At 40.3% G+C, this 20,940-nt stretch overlaps 1 protein-coding gene across 8 annotated transcripts in view; it reads right to left on the bottom strand.

The window, feature by feature from the left end:
• APC (APC regulator of Wnt signaling pathway) overlaps positions 1 to 20,940 on the bottom strand; it is a 202,977-nt gene that overhangs the window by 68,047 nt on the left and 113,990 nt on the right. For all 8 annotated transcript variants that reach the window (XM_048849761.2, XM_048849763.2, XM_048849769.2 and 5 more), the window contains one exon: positions 10,056 to 10,169. In XM_048849761.2, the coding sequence (XP_048705718.1) occupies positions 10,056 to 10,169 (114 nt within the window). The remainder of the gene's footprint in view (positions 1 to 10,055; positions 10,170 to 20,940) is intronic.

Genomic DNA, 20,940 nt, shown 5'->3' with positions numbered 1-20,940 from the left:
CTGGTCCAAATCTGAAATAGTTTAGTCTAACACGGAAAGAATCACTGAACAAAGCACAGGAAAATTATGCTTTTTCATCTGTGTCCATGCCGAACTGTAAAATATTGCGGGATATTTATCAGGATCTGAGTAAGAATATGTTGAAGTGATTTAGATTATAAAGATAAGGAGAAGACAAAAAATGTCCAGGCAGTGTTTATGTCACTGGAAATCGTATGAGAAATTTGGGATAAAATTAAACAAAACTCTTGTAAGTATTAAAATAGAAATGTCATACCATAAAGTAAGCCACACTGAACAGCAACATCTACTTCCCGAACAGATGCAAGAAATAAAATATCATTCCCAGGAGGACTCACCATCTATAATCCTTTGACCACTACATATAACTCCAAACATGCTGAACAGCTCTGCAGAAGGACCTCAGAAAAACTAAGGAATTATCTTCTGCACCTTAGATACTCCAAAAGGGACCTTCTCAAAAAAGAGACCAACACATGCTCCAACACACTGGAAGAAAAAAAAATAAAATCAGGAAACCTACCTGGAGATCTTGGAGGAAACCCAAAACAACTATCAAATAACTCAATGACAGCCATCCAATACAAAAACAAAACATGGAACCAACTACAGTAACTCCACAACTAACAGACCACCTCTGAGAAAAACCAAAAGACCAGGACCCACCACACAGACACGATACGACACTCCAACCTAATCAATCAAAGATCACCCCAAAAAGAACTGAAGTATCTTCATTCTCCAAAGGACTGAACTTCTGCCCCACCACAGAACCTGATACCATACTAACAAGTGGAAAACTAGAAGAATTCTTCTGCAGACTCCACATTGCGGAATTATTTCACAACAATGATGACACCACCCCACAACAACCACATTCCCACTGATGATCATGAGGAAAAAAGAATCAGTTGACTGGACACCCCCCAACGGACAAAACTACACACTGTATCTTTACATCAATTGCTACTTCCTCCAGAAACTTAGCAGCATTAACAACTTCCCCCAGAAAATCATTCTTGCCACCATGGATGTCACCTTCCTATACTCCAACATCCTTCATCATGACAGTATCGCTGCCTGCCTCAAATACCTACAAGATAACGTACAACACTAGGAAATCCACCCTAAACACATCACCAAATTCAACCATTTCATCCTCACCCATCACAATTTTACATTCAGCAACAAACTCTTTGTCGAAGCCATGGGAACAGCTCTCGGTACTATGAGATGGCTCCCCAATATGCAAACCTCTTCATGGGCTACCTCAAGAAGAATTTCTGGAAAAATGTACTATGGAACTAATGATATAACTGAGACACATTGATGATATTTTCATCCTCTGGAGAGATGACCTAAATGCTGTCTTACATTTCCACCACAACTTCAACAACCACCAACCACGCATCAAACTCTCTAGAATACTCCCACACTAGCATCAACTTCCTGGATGTCACGATCAGCTCCAACAATGGAATGTTACAGAAGGGCTATATCCAAGAAAACCCCGGATCACCACACTTAAATAGATCCAGTAACTAACCCAGACACACCAAGAAATCTGTTATGTGCAGCCAGGTACTCAAATACTACAGAATTTGCGCCAAGGTAAAAGTCTGGGATACATACCTTATCAAACTTAAAACCACCTTCAGCAAACAAGAACACTCCACCAGAGAAGTAGATCGCATCATAGAATGGCCCACCCAAATAGCCCAGGACAACCTGCTTCAACACAGAAAAAAAACCCCGCTGACCAAACATCCCTAATTTTCACCAACCACCCCACATTGGAACCCATTTGGGGTACCATCAAACAATTACAACCCATACTTGATGGAGACCCTATACTGAAAGAAATCATCTTCCCTCTTTTGGCCTTCAAACAACCCCCCCAACCTCACCAAGCTAATCATTTGAAGCAAGCTCCCCACAATTCAGGCACACCAACTTAAAGCAACACTAGACCCTGTTAGAACAGATGCAAAACCTACAGACATATCTCCACTGCTATGACAATCAATACTACACAATAACACACCTTTCAAGATTCATGGGTCCTAGACATGCCTATCACAAGTGGCGTACCTCATCCAGAGCATTAAATGCCCCCAACAACTATATGGGTGAAACCAGACAATCACTACACTCTCAGATTGACAGGTTTCAGAGTAACAGCCGTGTTAGTCTGTATTTGCAAAAAGAAAAGGAGTACTTGTGGCACCTTAGAGACTAACCAATTTATTTGAGCATAAGCTTTTTTCACGCTGTAGCTCACGAAAGCTTATGCTCAAATAAATTGGTTAGTCTCTAAGGTGCCACAAGTACTCCTTTTCTTTTTGCACTCTCAAACAAACTCTCAGAGAAAAATGATAAGACAAAAATATCATGTCACCCATGAGTGAACAATTTTCACAAAGCAATCACTCCATATCTGACCTCTCAGTCCTAGTACTCAAAGGTAACCTGCACCACACTTTCAAAGGCAAACATGGGAACTTAAATTCAGAACTCTGCTAGACACTAAAACCAGGAACTCAAAGACATTGGTTTTAAGACTGATGACAACAATTGGTAATACACTCCTCTTCCTCCTAACCCTTAATTGCCCATTTTATTTTAAGTGGTCTCCTACAGCATGTGTGAGCCCCTTATGTATAGCTATCTGTCCCACCTTGTATTTAGCTTAGACACTGATTACCTTCCTCAGACATGAAGAACTTTGTGAAGCCCAAAGTTTGTATCTTCCACCAAGAGAAGTTGGTCCAATAAAAGGTATTAGCTCACCTACCTTCTCTTTAATATGATGGAAGACTGAGTCTCAAACCAAATATGAGAAATACTAACACAATGGGCAGTATTACTGATATAATAGATAATGTCTAATTTTATACTGATAACCACTTCACTTGGGTATTACTGATACTTTAAGCATGATTTTTAATTAATCTTCAAGTGTTCCCTTAATCTGTTTGAATATAGGAATGCTCTTTTAACTTTATGTCCTTTACATGAAATTTCCATTTTTTTCCTTTGGTTTCTTTGCAATATATTCTATTTTGGCTGTCAAGCAATTAAAAAAATCAATCATATTTAATCATGCTGTTAAATAACAACAGAATACCATTTATTTAATTTTTTTGGATGTTTGCTACATTTTCAAATATATTGATTTTAATTACAACACAGAATACAAAGTGTACACTGCTCACTTTATATTATTTTTTATTACAAATATGTGCACTATAAAAATGATAGAAGAAACAGTATTTTTCAATTCACCTCATAAAGTACTTTAGTGCAATCTTTGTCATGAAAGTTGAATTTATAAATGTAGAATTATGTACAATAAAACCTGCATTCAAAAATAAAACAATGTAAAACTTTAGAGCATGCAAGTCCAATCAGTCCTACATCTTGCTCAGCCAATCGCTCAGACAAACAAGTTTGTTTACATTTGCAGAAGATCATGCTGCCTGCTTCTTGTTTACAATGTCACCTGAAAGTGAGAACAGGCACTTGCATGGTATTGCTGTGGCCAGCATCGCAAGATATTTACATGCCACACGTGCACTAAAGATTCATATGTCCCTTCATGATTCAACCACCATTCCAGAGGACCTGCGTCCATGCTGACGACAGGTTCTGCTTGATAACGATCCAAAGCAGTGCGGACTGACGCATGTTCATTTTCATAATCTGAGTCAGATGCCAACAGCAGAAGGTTAATTTTCTTTTTTGGTGGTTTGGGTTCTATAGTTTCTACATCAGTGTTTTGCTCATTTAACTTTTCTGAAAGCATACACCACACCCCGTCCTGATCAGATTTTGGAAGACACTTCAGATTCTTAAACCTTGGGTCCAGTGCTGTAGCTATCTTTAGAAATTTCACATTGGTATCTTCTTTGTACTTAATCAAATTTGCAGTGAAAGTGTCCTTAAGACGAACAACACGTACTGGGTCAACATTTAAGACGGCTATAACATGAAATATATGGTAGAATGGGGGTAAAACAGAGCAGGAGATGTACAATTCTCCCCCAAGGAGTTCAGTCATTAATTTAATTAACACATTTTTTTTAAACGAGTGTCATCAGCATGAAAGCATGTCCTCTGCAACAATGGCCGAAGCATGAAGAGGCATATGAATCTTTAGCACATCTGGCAAGTAAATATCTTGCAACACCATTTACAACAGTGCTATACGAATGCCTGTTCTCACTTTCAGGTGACATTGTAATTAAGAAGTGGGTGGCATTATCTCCCGTAAATGTAAACAAACTTGTTTCTCTTAGCAATTGGCTGAAGGAGGAGGACTGAGTGGACTTGTAGGCTCTAAAGTTTTACATTGTTTTTTTTGAGTGCAGTTATGTAACAAAAAGAAAATCTACATTTGTAAGTTGCACTTTCATAATACAGAGATTTCACTAAAGTACTTGTATGAGATGAACTGAAAATATTATTGCTTTTGTTAATCTTTTTTACAGAGCAAATATTTGTAATGAAAAATAATATAAATTGAGCACTGTACGCTTTGTATTCTGTGTTGTAATCTAAATAATATATTTGAAAATGAAGAAAAAATCCAAAAATATTTAATAAATTTCAATTGGTATTCAATTCTATTAACAGTGTGATTAATTTTTAATTGCAATTAATTTTTTTAGTTAATCACATGATTTAACTGCTATTGACAGCCCTAATTTCTATCAAATTCATTTAAAAAATAATACTTCTAAGTTTTCAAACAATGCACAGTCAACCTATGGAACTCTTTGCCAGGGATGTGGTGAAGGCGAAAATTATAACAGGGTTCAAAAAAGAACTAGATAAGTTCATGGAGGATAGGTCCATCAATGGCTATCAGCTAGGACGGGCAGGGATGCTGTTCCTAGCCTCTCTTTGCCAGAAGCTGGGAATGGGCGACCAGGGATGGATTACTTGATGATTACCTGTTCTGTTCATTCTTTCTGGGGCAACTGGCACTGGCCACTGGGCTAGATGGACCTTTGGTCTGACCCAGTATGGCTGTTCTTATGTTCTAAATCATCTCGATTATTAACAAAAGACTTGCGGATAAAGAGTCTTCCTATGCAAAATACAGTGTACAAATCCTAATAATACTTTATTATAATTAATTATAATTTTACTAATGAGTATGATTACAGGTGAATTTATCATCACTTTTGTAAAGCTAAAATAAAACTATAATATCTGATTTAAAACACTTAATAAGGTTAGGAAAAATAAGTTAGATGTAAGAATATTTCAGACATCTAAAGATGTAGTATCTATAAATGCTAGAATGAAGCAATATCTATAAATACTAGACTGAAGCTCTAATCTCGGTTAGATTTAGGTTAAGATTTGTGAACAGATTTGACAGTGCTGAAATCCTGAACAGTTTAAGAGTTTGGGGCCAAAAATATAGGAAATTTTGTAAAGCCACCTGTTTCCACAAGATTTCTGATAGTCTGAGCCAAAATCTCACAAGAACAGTTATGCTTACAAAATTTCAGACACATCTGAATCTAGAAAATGTAAGCTCCACAACCTTAAGGCAAGATTCCCTTTATCTTGACTGGGGCGAAAAAAGGGTAGTATATCCCTTTAAGGTCCCCCCCCAGAGACTTTGGGAGTTGGGGGGGGGGGCATCACATGAGCTGGTGGGGCTCAGGGAAAATACTGGCTCCTATCCAGTGCAAGTGTTTGTTTGACAGTCTGCTTCACTGATAAATCAGAATTGGAAGTGGACTTAGGGGAAACAAGCCCTAAAGAAGCTGGGGAAAGGATTAGGGCTCCTAATGTCTGGTACAGCTGAAACACAGCCCCCTTTTCCCCAGTCCCTTAACCCTCATAGAAGGAGAGGGCAGTGGGCTCCCAGCAATCGGCTGGGAACATGTTGGGAGGAGGAATGGGAGCAGCCTTCCACTAGAGGAAAGTGATTAAGGAAGGAATCATGACCTTCATTTTACAAATTATTGCTGGTTAGCTCCCAGATGAGTTAAGTAATCAGGTTGTGGCCTAATTAAACTATATCCCTTGCATCATCTTTCTTTCCACATGTCTTTCTTGTCTCAGTGCAAGAGGCTGGACTAGATCAGTGGTTTTCAAAGGGCAGGTCGTGACCCAGTACTGGGTCATGGCATGTAAGGCTCTGGGTTGCCTTGCTCAGCACCCAAGGACCCTAGCGGCTCTGGTCAGCACTGCTGACCGGGATGTTAAAAGTCCCGTCAGTGGTGCTGCCCAGCTAAGGCAGGCTAGTCCTAACTGTTCCGACACCGTACTGCGCCTGGAAGCAGTGGGTCTGGCTTCTAGGCAGGGGGGCCACAGGGCTCCGCGCGCTGCCCCCACCCTGAGCACAGGCTTCACACTCCCATTGGCCAGGAACCAGCCAATGGGAGCTGGGGGAGGAGGGGTGGTGCCTGTGGGCAAGAGCCGCATAGAGCCACTTGAGCGCCTTCACCTAGGATGCAGCAAATATGACCGGAAAGAAAAGTGGAGTTGTGAAAAAAATCTGTGATGCAGCTGGCAATGACATTGTTTGGAATCACTGTTTCATTCACCGCGAAGCTTTGGCGTCCAGGGGTATTCCTGCTGATCTTATGGCAGTACTGAAGGAAGTAGTCAAAATCGTAAACTTCATTAAAGGGTGCTCACTTAACAGCAGGGTTTCTGAAGTGCTACGCTCAGACATGGGAACAGGACACATGCATTTACTGTTTCACACTGAAATAAGTGGCTGTCATGGGGCACAGTACTTATCAGGGTGTAAAAACCCAGGAACAACATTTATTTTTTTGGGTGGGGAAACAGTAACTTGGCAACTTTGTTTGATGACAGTTGGTTAATACGTTGTCATACCTTGTTGACATTTTCTCGATTTTAAATGAACTAAACTTGAAGTTACAAGGAAGATGCAATGATTTGTTTCAACATTGTGAAGAGATATAAGTAATTCGGAAGTCATTGGCACTGTGGCAAGCACGTCTGAAAAGTAATCGGCCCAGCTACTACATGTTCCCAACACTGTTACAACACATTGAGGAGAACACCACCAGTGAGGAAAAAGTGAATGAAATGAAAACTATCAGACAGTTACATCTTGCAGCTCTGACAGTTTAGTTGCAATTTCCCAATAAAGGAGTTTAAATATTTGAATGAAAAACTCTGGTGAAAGATCCTTTTGCTTTCAAAAACCGTGAGGCAATAATGGAGCTAAATCTCACGTCTGAGCAAGAGAATGAGCTGCTGCATCTCACCTGTGATAACACTCTGAAAACACGGCACAAGTCAATAAACCTGTCATCATTTTGGATCAGTGTTTCCAAAGAATATCCACAGCTAAGTAAAGTAAGTGTGCTCTTGTCGCTACCTTTCACAACAACCCACATGTGTGAAGCTGGATTTTAAACTTTGACAAGATTAAAAACTAAAGAAAGAAACTGACTGAACAGTGGACCTGATATGCTGGTAGCCCTTTCATCCTGCAATCCTGACTGGAATGAGATCATGAGGAACACACAGCCCCACCAGTCACATTAAGTAAGTGAAACTTAACCTGATCGCCTTTATAGTGTTTTGTTTAAAAGTAATGACTTTGTCTACTGTTAGTTATGTAAAGTGGGTTAAAGCTGGAATGTATTGCATTATTATGATTTTATGAAAATTATATCTTTTAACTAGAGTTACGTTGGGTGGCGGGCATCCACAATTTTCTTCAACTAGGTCGCGAGGAAAAAAAGTTTGAAAACACTGGACTAGATCACCTCTCAAAGTCCTTTCCAGGGTTACATTTCTATGATTATATGTTCAGGACAAATAAGAGCCTTCTCATTTTTAATTCAAGTAGAAACAAAATTTGTAAGGGCAGGATTAAAATTTTTAACTTTTAATCTCTCCAAAATCTTAAAGAGTTAAAATCCATGGTTCTAGTTTTGACCTCTCTCTATTAACAGCAGCAGTATTACAGAATTGTTCAAAGGGTCAAGTTAAACAAAACAGGTTAAATCTGTTTTCTCTTTTTGTCAATTCTAATCTCCACATGAAGTTATGAACTCTAGGAAGTGGACCAAGTCAGTTTATTATAACTTCCTTAACAACTATTTAAATGGCTAACCTCCTTTCTAATATGGCTCTTTTAATTGTTTTCACATTTTTATATGGCTAAATTGTTTCTTTTTCCACAAGCTTACGTTTTACATGTGAAATGTTTAGTGTCAGATATACATTCTGACAGAAGACATTAAAAGCTTAGAAAACCATGGAGCAGAATGAAAGCTGCAGAATGTATGAGTTCATTGCATTTGCAAGTTTGAATAGCCTAGTTTATATTACTTGAACACTATGGTGAACTAATCTACATAGAGTTCACTATCAACATGTCAGTTTACTCCTAGGAAAGCCAGTTAGCTTTTATCTATTTTTAATATCATAATTTCTACCCTTGATATGAAAAATCCAGGATGAGCTAGAGGTCATGTTCAGAAGAAAGTTATAGTTTTCTTGCACACACACATATCTTCCCTTCTTTTTCTGAATTTTGTAGAAATATAGGGATGGTGCTTTGATTACAATCAACAGGACAGTGAACATTTTTAAAGGGTTTCATGAACAAAGATCTACCTATGTTAATTCCTAGCAGAAAACAGAACATATAAGGAGGTAGCTACTTAGAGATAACATCCTTTCAAAGTAATAAAGCTACAGTTGGGGAGTGGAGGGAGAGAAGAGAGAGGCAGAGTGTTTAAAGGTTAAAACCAGTGACCAGATAGGGTGTGCCATTTTAAATATATCCGTTACTCCTACTTCAAACAACAGAAGCAGCTCTTTTGAGTGCCCATAAAAGCTGGGCATCCAGGCTACAGTTCCCACTCATCTTACTTCACCATACCAAAGTGTTCATAATAAAGGACTACATTTAACACTTCTGCTGGTGGTTCAACATTGCTTTCTCCTACTGCCTTAATCTACACACCTGAAAGAGTGAGTCTTAAAATGAGAAACTACAGATTATGCTGCCAAAAATGAATTTTACATAAACCAGGGATACCGGGAAAGTCCCACTAGTTTGTTTACCTGTTTCATTATGAAAAATCTTCTTAAAAATAATTAGACAATTGACTAATTAAAATTACTTCATATTTATTTTGTATTAAAGTGAGAGTTCAATGAAGAAAATGAAGATTGAAGAGTATATTACTTTGATTAATTCGTTTTGATAAAACTTTCAGTCACAAGAAAGCATGCAATTCTGCTGAGTTATTTACGTAAATGCTTTGGAACTGGTGGTAATGAATTATCGAGGTTATCCAACATTGACACAGTGACAGTAGTCTGCATCAGCAGTCAGCAATTGATAATTTCCATTTCTCTTGACACACAGCTCCATTTTGGGTTCTATTTTCAAATATGGATGAAACAGTCTGCTTGCAAAATTATGTATGCATTCATGAAGGCAAAACAACCCTTTGCTGGAGCAAACAGGGATTTATGGGAATATGAGTTTATGAGTACGAGTATATTTTTGTTGGTTCATCTGGACTTAATGATTAGCCCTTTATATATGTACTTTGGTGACAAAGTTTAACAAAAGCAGTGGGATTTTATTTTAAACTCAATAATGCAAACTAAAAGAAGACAGTATAGCAGAATAGAAAAAAATGCAGTTTCAGACACATGTTATTTAAAATTACAGTTATAATACTCATTAACCAATATTTAAAAATACTCCCCTTTTGGAGGGATTTTCTACCTCATAAATTCTCAAAACTGCTCCTAAGTCTTCTACTAATCCAGTAGAGGGATATTTGTTCATTTACTGTAGAGGGCAGGGATTTTGTACAATACATGTTTTGATACCCATTTTAATATTTAAAAAGTTCTCTACGTGGAAAAACTCTAAGACACTGCTATGTTCATAAACGTTCAAAGACACAATCACCAATAATTTAAGAAAATCAAAAGGATAACCCATTCTATTCAGTTTAACTTTAAAAAGTAAAACATAGTTTAAAAAAAAATTACATTACCTGTGCCCGCTTCTCCATGTCCTGACAAGTACCTAATTGTTCTTCCATGGCAGCTCTGATTTGCCTCGCTTCATATTCTAACTGCCTTCTTGTCATGTCTGTTTGCAAGGAGAACTGGAATCCAAACACGGAAAAGACATTTTAGCAAGCAATTCTGGATAAAAACTATCCTGAACAAATGCAGAACAATTAATTCCATACTGGTACTTCATAAATCTAGACAAAAACTGAACACTGGGCCTAAAATAAAATTTTATTGGTTATCAACAAGGATACATACTAGTATCCAATGGCTAGCTTTTTTCCTGTAAATCACGTAAGCTGTCTAAACAAAAGACCACACCACAACATGCAAGGAGGATTCAGACACCAAAATATGTAAATCAGCATACCACTAGAAGACTTATTTATTCTGCAAGCTTTCTAAGTATGAAAAAAAAACCTCTATGTACATATTAATCAACCACTGCTAATACAGGTACTTTTACTACAGTATTGTTAGATGCAGTAGATTATCAAGCTCATACCCCAAGAATAAAACATATTAAGTAGATTTGGGGTCTAGAGGTGAAATATAAGTATTAATTAATGCTGTAACATGGGGCCTACAGGCCTGTGATATAATCAGCTTAGTCGCACAAGGCCGTAGGCATGAAACAGTTTGGCAAGACTAAAGTAACCTTGTACCAGTAAAGGGTAATATTAAAGTAAAAGATGGGGTACGTGCTGATGTTCTGGAAACTATGAAGCAACAGACCTGAAAATATGCTGCAATGTGCCAGTTAATACCACAAGATGCCAAACAGTAACATTTTGGGGGATTCTGTAATAACCTCTAGTTGCTATGGTAACTTTCTGACAGAGATGTTAATGAGAATGAGGGAAACTAAGGAGACAGCCAATAAGAAATGGGGCATTCCTAAATTAGTGGGGTGTGGAAGTATGGATAAGAGAAAAGGAGTTGGAACCCTTATGCATATGCATGAACCTTAGCAGGCATATGCATAACTCAGGATAAAAAGGTGTTTCCCATCCTCTGTGCCAGGGGAAGAGGAGTGGGGGGGAAGGGTGCCACGGGGGAGAGCCAGGATGACAACCACAGGAGGAGGAGGAGGAAGATAATGACTGCCACTCCATGGTCCCCCAGCAGGACCTGCGAGATGTGAGTAATGCCAGTCATAGGGCTCAACCCTTTACACAATCTGTCTGTCTGTTATTGTATTTCAATGGTTGCGGGATTGTTTATCTGCTTAGTGGATTTGTTGATAAATTGCAATGGTTTCTCATGTGCTTCTAGGGACTCTTATTCTAATGATAATGATGCCAATATTCCTAATGCAGTAGCTCTCAAGTGACTGAACATTTATTGACCACTGTGCTCTAAAAGATTGATTAATATTGGTTATGGATTAGTCAATCACCAATCCATTAATAAAGCTACAGGTGGTCCCAAACAGCATATTGTCTAGGGCATCAAGCAAGTCTAGTTTTAAACATCTTCATGTAGACTTAAAAGTACTGTTCTTTTGAAAATTAATAGACAAAAAATAAAAGCCTGCAAGAAAAATCAATTTAATCATAGAATCATAGAACTGGAAGGGACCTCAAGATGTCATCTAGTCCAGTCCCTTACACTCATGGCAGGACTAAGTATTATCTAGACCACTCCTGACAGATGTTTGTCTAACCTGGTCTTTAAAATCTCCAATGATAGAAATTCCACAACCTCCCTAGGCAATTTATTTCACCCTGACAGGAAGTTTTTCTTAATGTCTAACCTAAACCTATCTTGCTGCAATTTAAGCCCATTGCTTTTCTTCCTCCTCTTTTACATACTTGAAAACAGTTAAGTTATCATGTCCCCTCTCAGTCTTCTCTTTTCCAGACTAAACAAACCCAATTTTTTCAATCTTCCCTCATAGGTCATGTTTTCTAGAACTTTAATCATTTCTGTCGCTCTTCTCTGGACAATTTGTCCACATCCTTCCTAAAATGTGGTGCCCAGAACTGGACACAATACCCCAGTTGAGGCCTAATCAACACTGAGTAGAGCGGAAGAATTAGAATCATAGAATATCAGGGTTGGAAGGGACCTCAGGAGGTCATCTAGTCCAATCCCCTGCTCAAAGCAGGACCAATCCCCAATTAAATCATCCCAGCCAGGGCTTTGTCAAGCCTGACCTTAAAAACTTCTCAGGAAGGAGATTCTACCACCTCCCAAGGTAATGCATTCCAGTGTTTCACCACCCTCCTAGTGAAGAAGTTTTTCCTAATATCCAACCTAAACCTCCCCCACTGCAACTTGAGACCATTACTCCTTGTCCTGTCCTCTTCTACCACTGAGAATAGTCTAGAACCACCCTCTCTGGAACCACCTCTCAGGTAGTTGAAAGCAGCTATCAAATCCCCTCTCATTCTTCTCTTCTGCAGACTAAACAATCCCAGTTCCCTCAGCCTCTCCTCATAAGTCATGTGTTCCAGACCCCTAATCATTTTTGTTGCCCTTCGCTGGACTCTCTCCAATTTATCCACATCCTTCTTGTAGTGTGGGGCCCAAAACTAGACACAGTACTCCAGATGAGGCCTCACCAATGTCGAATAGAGGGGAACGATCACGTCCCTCGATCTGCTCGCTATGCCCCTACTTATACATCCCAAAATGCCATTGGCCTTCTTGGCAACAAGGGCACACTGCTGACTCATATCCAGCTTCTCGTCCACTGTCACCCCTAGGTCCTTTTCCGCAGAACTGCTGCCTAGCCATTCGGTCCCTAGTCTGTAGCTGTACATTGGGTTCTTCCGTCCTAAGTGCAGGACCCTGCACTTGTCCTTACTGAACCTCATCAGATTTCTTTTGGCCCAATCCTCCAATTTGTTTAGGTCCCTCTGTATCCTATCCCTGCCCTCCAGCCACTCCTCCCAGTTTAGTATCATCCGCAAATTTGCTGAGGGTGCAATCCACACCATCCTCCAGATCATTTATGAAGATATTGAACAAAACCGGCCCCAGGACCGACCCTTGGGGCACTCCACTTGATACTGGCTGCCAACTAGACATGGAGCCATTGATCACTACCCGTTGAGCCCGACAATCTAGCCAACTTTCTACCCACCTTATAGTGCATTCATCCAGCCCGTACTTCCTTAACTTGCTGACAAGAATACTGTGGGAGACCGTGTCAAAAGCTTTGCTAAAGTCAAGAAACAATACATCCACTGCTTTCCCTTCATCCACAGAACCAGTAATCTCATCATAGAAGGCGATTAGATTAGTCAGGCATGACCTTCCCTTGGTGAATCCATGCTGACTGTTCCTGATCACTTTCCTCTCATGTAAGTGCTTCAGGATTGATTCCTTGAGGACCTGCTCCATGATTTTTCCAGCGACTGAGGTGAGGCTGACTGGCCTGTAGTTCCCAGGATCCTCCTTCTTCCCTTTTTTAAAGATTGGCACTACATTAGCCTTTTTCCAGTCATCTGGGACTTCCCCCGTTCGCCACGAGTTTTCAAAGATAATGGCCAATGGCTCTGCAATCACAGCCGCCAATTCCTTTACTTCTTGTGTCTTGCTTACGACACTCCTCCTAATACATCCGAGAAGGATGTTCACTTTTTTTTGCAACAGCGTTACACTGTTGACTCATATTTAGTTTGTGGTCCACTATGACCTCCAGATCCCTTTCTGCAGTACTCCTTCCTAGTCAGTCATTTCCCATTTTGTATGTGTACAACTGATTGTTCCTTTCTAAATGGAGTATTTTGCATTTGTCCTTACTGAATTTCATTGTATTTACTTCAGACCGTTTCTCCAGTTTGTCCAGATCATTTTGAATTTTAATCCCATCCTCCAAAGCACTTGCAACCCCTCCCATCTTGCTATCATCCACAAACTTTATAAGTGTACGCCGTATCCCATTATCTAAACCACTGATGAAGATGTTGAACGGAACCGGACCCAGAACTGATCCCTGCAGGACCCCACTCATTATGCATTTCCAGTATGACTGTGAACCACAGATGATTACTCTCTGGGAACAGTTTTCCAACCAGCTTTGCATCCATCTTATAGTAGCTCCATCTAGGTTGCATTTCCCTAGTTTGTTTATGAGAAGGTCATGCGAGACATTATCAAAAACTTTACTAAAAAGTCAAGATACATCACGTCTACCACTTCCCCCTTATCCACAAGGCTTGTTATCCTGAAAGAAAGCTGTCAGGTTGGTTTGACACTATTTGTTTTTGACACATCCGTAATGATTGTTACTTATCACCTTATCTTCTAGATGTCTGCAAATTGATTGCTTAATTATTTGCTCCATTATCTTTCCGGGTACAGAAGTTAAGATGACAGGTCTGTAATTCTCTGGGATGTCCTTATTTCCCTTTTTATAGATTGGCACTATATTTGCCCTTTTCCAGTCTTCTGGAATCTCTCCTGTCTTCCATGACTTTTCAAAGATAATCGCTAATGGCTCAGCTATCTCCTCAGTCAGCTCCTTCTAGGATGCATCATGTAATGAATGAAAGGGGGTGGCGGTAGGTCCCTTTTATGAACGCCCAGCCAGCCAGTTAGCTATAAAGTACCTCTCGGTGGCTGTTCTCTGCTTGCTTTACCTGTAAAGGGTTACCAAGCCCACAGGTAAAAGAAAAGGAGTGGGCACCCAACCAAAAAAGAGCCAATGGGAAGGCTAGAACTTTTTAAAATGGAAAAAAACCTTCCACTTTGTCTGTTATTCTTCAGAGAAGGAGATACGGAGCAGCAATGCTATAAGCAGGAATGCTGTGTAAGACTTGAACCAGGTATGAAAATTAATCTTCCATACCAAGAAAAAATCATTGGACAGGGAATGTTTAAATAGACACAATCAGGTTTATTTCTTTATTTTGGCTTGTGGATCTCCTGTGTACTGACTCCAGATACTTTTGTTTTGCTTGTAACCTTTAAGCTGAACCCCCAAGAAAGCTATTTTGGGTGCTTAATTTTTGGAATTGCTCCTTTAAAATCTAGCAAAAGCCTAAGTTCCAGATGCATTTTCTTCCCTTTTGTTTTTAATAAAATTTACCTTTTTTAAGAACAGAATTGGATTTTTGGTGTCCTAAGAGGTTTGTGCATATGTTGTTTAATTAGCTGGTGGCAATAGCTAATTTCCTTTGTTTCTTTCTCAGCTCTTCCCCAGAGGGGGCTGAAAGGACTTGAGGGTACCCCACAGGGAGGAATTCCCAAGTGCTCCTTCCTGGGTTCAAGAGCTTTTTTTGCATTTGGGTGGTGGCAGCGTTTACTAAGCCAAGGTCAGAGAAAAGTTGTAACCTTGGGAGTGTAATACAAGCCTGGAGTGGCAAGTATTAATTTTTAAAATCCTTGTGGGCCTCCACCTTCTGCACTTGAAGTGCCAGAGTGGGGATTCAGCCTTGACACATCCCCTTCTACTAGGGAAAATAAATCCTTGAAGAGGGATAATGGGGTATACAAGGGAAGTTTTGCATGTCCAGGATTAGAGTAAATCAGGGTACTGAGTGTTGAACTAGGGATAACCTACAGTCGGCATCAAGGGTCCCAGCCTTTGGTGGATCCCCCAGGACCTCTGGGTTCTGGGTGGAACCCTGAAGCATTAAGCATGGTGGAAGATAGAAACAAACCTTGCTTCTTGATGGGATAACCGCCCCATACCACATTATTAAGGAGATCCTGGAGAAGTTCCCTATCCCACAAACTTCACTGGGTATTTCTGTGGACAGATATGTCCTAGGCTCCTGATTTTAGCATTTTAACATATAGCTTTTTAAAAATATGGCACTGGGCAGAAATTTGGAATATAATTTGCCTATTTACACATTATAAAAAACTAAAAAATAACAACCTGTACTTGCTTGAGATGTATCTCAAAACTTTATATTTGCCAAATTTAGGTTTACATTCCATCTCATACGTTGCACATACACTTTGGCCTCTCTTCAATTCTGTTTCTTCAGTGTATCTCAGATTTATCCTAACTCCAGGATATTGGAATGTGTTGGAATTCTTTTCCCTAGGGCATTCATATAGTTTTAAATGATAATTTTAGAGCCAAATTTAAAATTTACTTTTCTAATCTTTTAATACAATGTTATTTATTGTCATGTGCCATATATTTTATTTATTTGCCTGAAGGGAAGAAATATTTTTTCCACAGAACAAACTTCACTATACATGAAGCTTCATTAAAAAAAATAATCAGACTACACAGAGGTTTTCAACCGTACACAAATATATCATACATGTAAATGTATATAATTAGGGCTGTCAATTAATCACAGTTAACTCATGTGATTAACTCAAAAAATTAATTGCAGTTTTAATTGCATTGTTAAATAGAATACCAATTGAAATTTATTACATATTTTTGGATGTTATTCTACATTTTCAAATATATTGATTTCAATTACAACACAGAATACAAAATGTATACCTCTCACTTTATATTATTTTTATTACAAATATTTGCAGTATAAAAATGATAAAAAAAAGAAACAGTATTTTTCAATTAATCTCATAAGTACTTTAGTGCAATCTCTTTATCGTGAAAGTGCAACTTTTATAAATGTAGATTTTTTGTTACGTAACTGCACTCAAAAACAAAATAATGTAAAACTTTAGAGCCTACAAGTTCACTCAGTCCTACTTCTCATTCAGCCAATTGCTAAGACAAACAAGTATGTTTACATTTACGGGAGACAATGCTGCCCTCTTCTTGTTTACAATGTCACCTGAAAGTGAGAACAGGCGTTTGCATGGGACTTTTGTAGCTGGCATTGCAAGCTATTTTCATACCAGATATGCTAAACATTTGTATGCCCCTTCATGCTTTGGCCATCATTCCAGAGGACATGCTTCCATGCTGATGACACTTGTTAAAAAAAGAATGTATTAATTAAATTTGTGACTGTACTCTTTGGGGGAGAATTGTATGTCTCCAGCTCTATTTTACCCACATTCTGCCATATATTTCATGTTATAGTAGTCTCAGACGACGACTCAGCACATGTTCTTCATTTTAAGAACACTTTTGCTGCAGATTTCACAAAACGCAAAGAAGATAACAATGTGAGATTTCTAAAGATAGCAACAGGACTTGACGCAAGGTTTAAGAATCTGAAGTGCCCTCCAAAAATCTGAGAGGAACGAGATGTGGAACATGCTTTCAGAAGTCAAAAGAGCAACACTCCAATGCGGTACCTACGGAACCCAAACCATCAAAATCAACCTCCTGTTGGTGCCATCTGACTCAGATGATGAAAATGAACATGTGTCAGTCTGCACTGTTTGGATAGTTATTGAGCAGAACCCGTCATCAGCATGGACACGTGTCCTCTGGAATGGTGGTCGAAGCATGAAGAGGCATATGACTTTTAAGCATCTCTGGCACGTAAAAATATTGCAATGCCAGCTACAACAATGCCATGCGAATGCCTGTTCTCACTTTCAGGTGACACTGTAAAAAAAGAAGTGGGCAGCATTATCTCCCACTAATGTAACAAGCTTGTTTGAGCGATTGGCTGAATAAGAAGTAGAACTGAGTGGATTTGTAGGCTCTGAAGTTTTACATTATTTTATTTTTGAATGCAGTTTTTTTTTGTACATAATTCTACATTTGTAAGTTCAACTTTCATGATAAAGGGACTGCACTACAGTACTTGTATTAGGTGAATTGAAAAATACATTTTCTTTTGTTTCTTACAGTGCAAATAAGGCCTGGGTAGAGACTGTTGAATTGTGGAAGTCAACGAATGGCTACGCAGGTGGTGTCAGAGAGGCGGCTTTGGAGTCTTTGACCATGGGATGGTGTTCCAAGAAGGAAGAGTGCTAGGCAGAGACAGGCTTCACCTAACGAAGAGAGGGAAGAGCATCTTTGGAAGCAGGCTGTCTAACCTAGTGAGGAGGGCTTTAAACTACGTTGACTGGGGGAAGGAGACAAAAGCCCTGAGGTAAGTGGGGATATGGGATACCGGGAGGAAGCACGAGCAGGAGAACGCGAAAGGGGAGGGCTCCTGCCTCATACTAAGAAAGGAGGAGACACAGCAAGTTATCTCAAGTGCCTATACACAAATGCAAGAAGCCTGGGAAACAAGCAGGGAGAACTGGAAGTCCTGGCACAGTCAAGGAATTATGATGTGATTGGAATAAAAGAGACTTGGTGGGATAACTCACATGACTGGAGTACTGTCATGGATGAATATAAACTGTTCAGGAAGGACAGGCAGGGCAGAAAAGGTGGGGGAGTTGCACTGTATGTAAGAAAGCAGTATGACTGCTCAGAGCTCCGGTATGAAACTGCAGAAAAACCTGAGTGTCTTTGCATTAAGTTTAGAAGCGTGAGCAACAAGGGTGATGTTGTGGTGGGAGTCTGCTATAGACCACCGTATCAGGGGGGTGAGGTGGATGAGGCTTTCTTCCAGAAACCAACGGAAGTTACTAGATAGCAGGCCCTGGTTCTCATGGCAGACTTCAACCACCCTGATATCTGCTGGGAGAGCAATACAGCGGTGCACAGACAATCCAAGAAGTTTTTGGAAAGTGTAGGGGACGATTTCCTGGTGCAAGTGCTGGAGGAACCAACTAGGGGCAGAGCTCTTCTTGACCTGCTTCTCACAAACCAGGAAGAATTAGTAGGGGAAGCAAAAGTGGATGGGAACCTGGGAGACAGTGACCATGAGATGGTTGAGTTCAGGATCCTGACACAGGGAAGAAAGGAGAGCAGCAGAATACGGACCCTGGACTTCAGAAAAGCAGATTTTGACAACCACAGGGAACTGATGGGCAGCATCCTCTGGGAGAATAACATAGGGGGGGAAGGAGTCTAGGAGAGCTGGCTGTATTTTAAAGAATCCTTATTGAGGTTACAGGGACAAACCATCCCGATGTGTAGAAAGAACAGTAAATATGGCAGGCGACCAGCTTGGCTTAACAGTGAAATCCTTGCTGATCTTAAACATAAAAAAGAGGCTTACAAGAAGTGGAAGATTGGACAAATGACCAGGGAAGAGTATAAAGATATTGCTCGGGCATGCAGGAGTGAAATCAGGAAGGCCAAATCACACCTGGAGGTGCAGCTAGCAAGAGAAGGTAAGAGTAACAAGAAGGGTTTCTTCAGGTATGTTAGCAACAAGAACAAAGTCAAGGAAAGTGTGGGCCCCTTACTGAATGGGGCAGTCAGTCTAGTGACAGAGGATGTGGAAAAAGCTAATGTATTCAATGCTTTTTTTGCCTCTGTCTTCACGAACCAGGTCAGCTTCCAGACTGCTGCACTGGGCAGCACAGCATGGGGAGGAGCTGACCAGCCCTCTGTGAAGAAAGAAGTGGTTCTGGACTATTTAGAAAAGCTGGACGAGCACAAGTCCATGGGGCTGGATGCACTGCATCTGAGAGTGCGAAAGGAGTTGGCGGATGTGACTGCAGAGCCATTGGCCATTATCTTTGAAAACTCATGGCAATCGGGGGAGGTCCCGGATGACTGGAAAAAGGCTAATGTAGTGCCAATCTTTTAAAAAGGAAGAAGCAGGATCCTGGGAACTACAGACCAGTCAGCCTCACCTCAGTCCCTGGAAAAATCATGGAGCAGGTCCTCAAGGAAACAATCCTGAAGCACTTACATGAGAGGAAAGTGATCAGGAACAGTCAGCATGGATTCACCAAGGGCAAGTCATGCCTGACTAATCTAATTGCCTTCTATGACGAGATAACTGGCTCTCTGGATGAGGGGAAAGCGGTGGACGTGTTGTTCCTTGACTTTAGCAAAGCTTTTGACACGGTCTCCCACGGTATTCTTGCCAGCAAGTTAAAAAAGTATGGGCTGGATGAATGGACTATAAGGTGGATCGAAAGCTGGCTAGATTGTCGGGCTCAACGGGTAGTGATCAATGGCTCCATGTCTAGTTGGCAGCCGGTATCAAGTGGAGTGCCCCAAGGGTCGGTCCTTGGGCCAGTTTTGTTCAATATCTTCATTAATGATCTGGAGGATGGTGTGGATTGCACCCTCAGCAAGTTTGCAGATGACACTAAACTGTGAGGAGAGGTAGATATGTTGGAGAGTAGGGATAGGATACAGAGGGCCCTAGACAAATTAGAGGATTGGGCCAAAAGAAATCTGATGAGGATCAACAAGGACAAGTGCAGAGTCCTGCACTTAGGACGGAAGAATCCCATGCACCGCTTCAGACTAGGAACCGAATGGTTCGGCAGCAGTTCTGCAGAAAAGGACCTAGAGGTGACAGTGGACGAGAAGCTGGATATGAGACAACAGTGTGCCATTGTTGCTAAGAAGGCCAATGGCATTTTGGGCTGTATAAGAAGGGACATTGCCAGCAGATCGAGGAACATGATCGTTCCCCTCTATTTGACATTGGTGAGGCCTCATCTGGAGTACTGTGTCCTGTTTTGGGCCCCACACTACAAGAAGGATGTGGAAAAATTGGAGAGAGTCCAGCGGAGGTCAACAAAAATGATTAGTGGACTGGAGCACATGACTTATGAGGAGAGGCTGAGGGAACTGGGATTGTTTAGTCTGCAGAAGAGAAGAATGAGGGGGGATTTGATAGCTGCTTTCAACTATCTGAAAGGGGGTTCCAAAGAGGATGGATTTGGACTGTTTTCTCAGTGGTAGCAGATGACAGAACGAGGCGTAATGGTCTCAAGTTGCAGTGGGGAGGTTTAGGTTGGATATTAGGACAAACTTTCAATAGGAGGGTGGTGAAACACTGGAATGCGTTACCTAGGGAGGTGGTGGAATCTCCTTCCTTTGAAGTTTTTAAGGTCAGGCTTGACAAAGCCCTGGCTGGGATGATTTAGTTGGGGATTGGTCCTGCTCCTGAGGTCCCTTCCAACCCCGATATTCTATGATTCTATTTGTAA

Source organism: Caretta caretta, chromosome 5 (assembly GCF_965140235.1).
Source record: "Caretta caretta isolate rCarCar2 chromosome 5, rCarCar1.hap1, whole genome shotgun sequence".
In the NCBI taxonomy this organism is placed as follows: domain Eukaryota; kingdom Metazoa; phylum Chordata; order Testudines; family Cheloniidae; genus Caretta; species Caretta caretta.
Note: the sequence above shows the minus strand (reverse complement) of the source record. Positions and strands in the feature narration are given on the sequence as shown.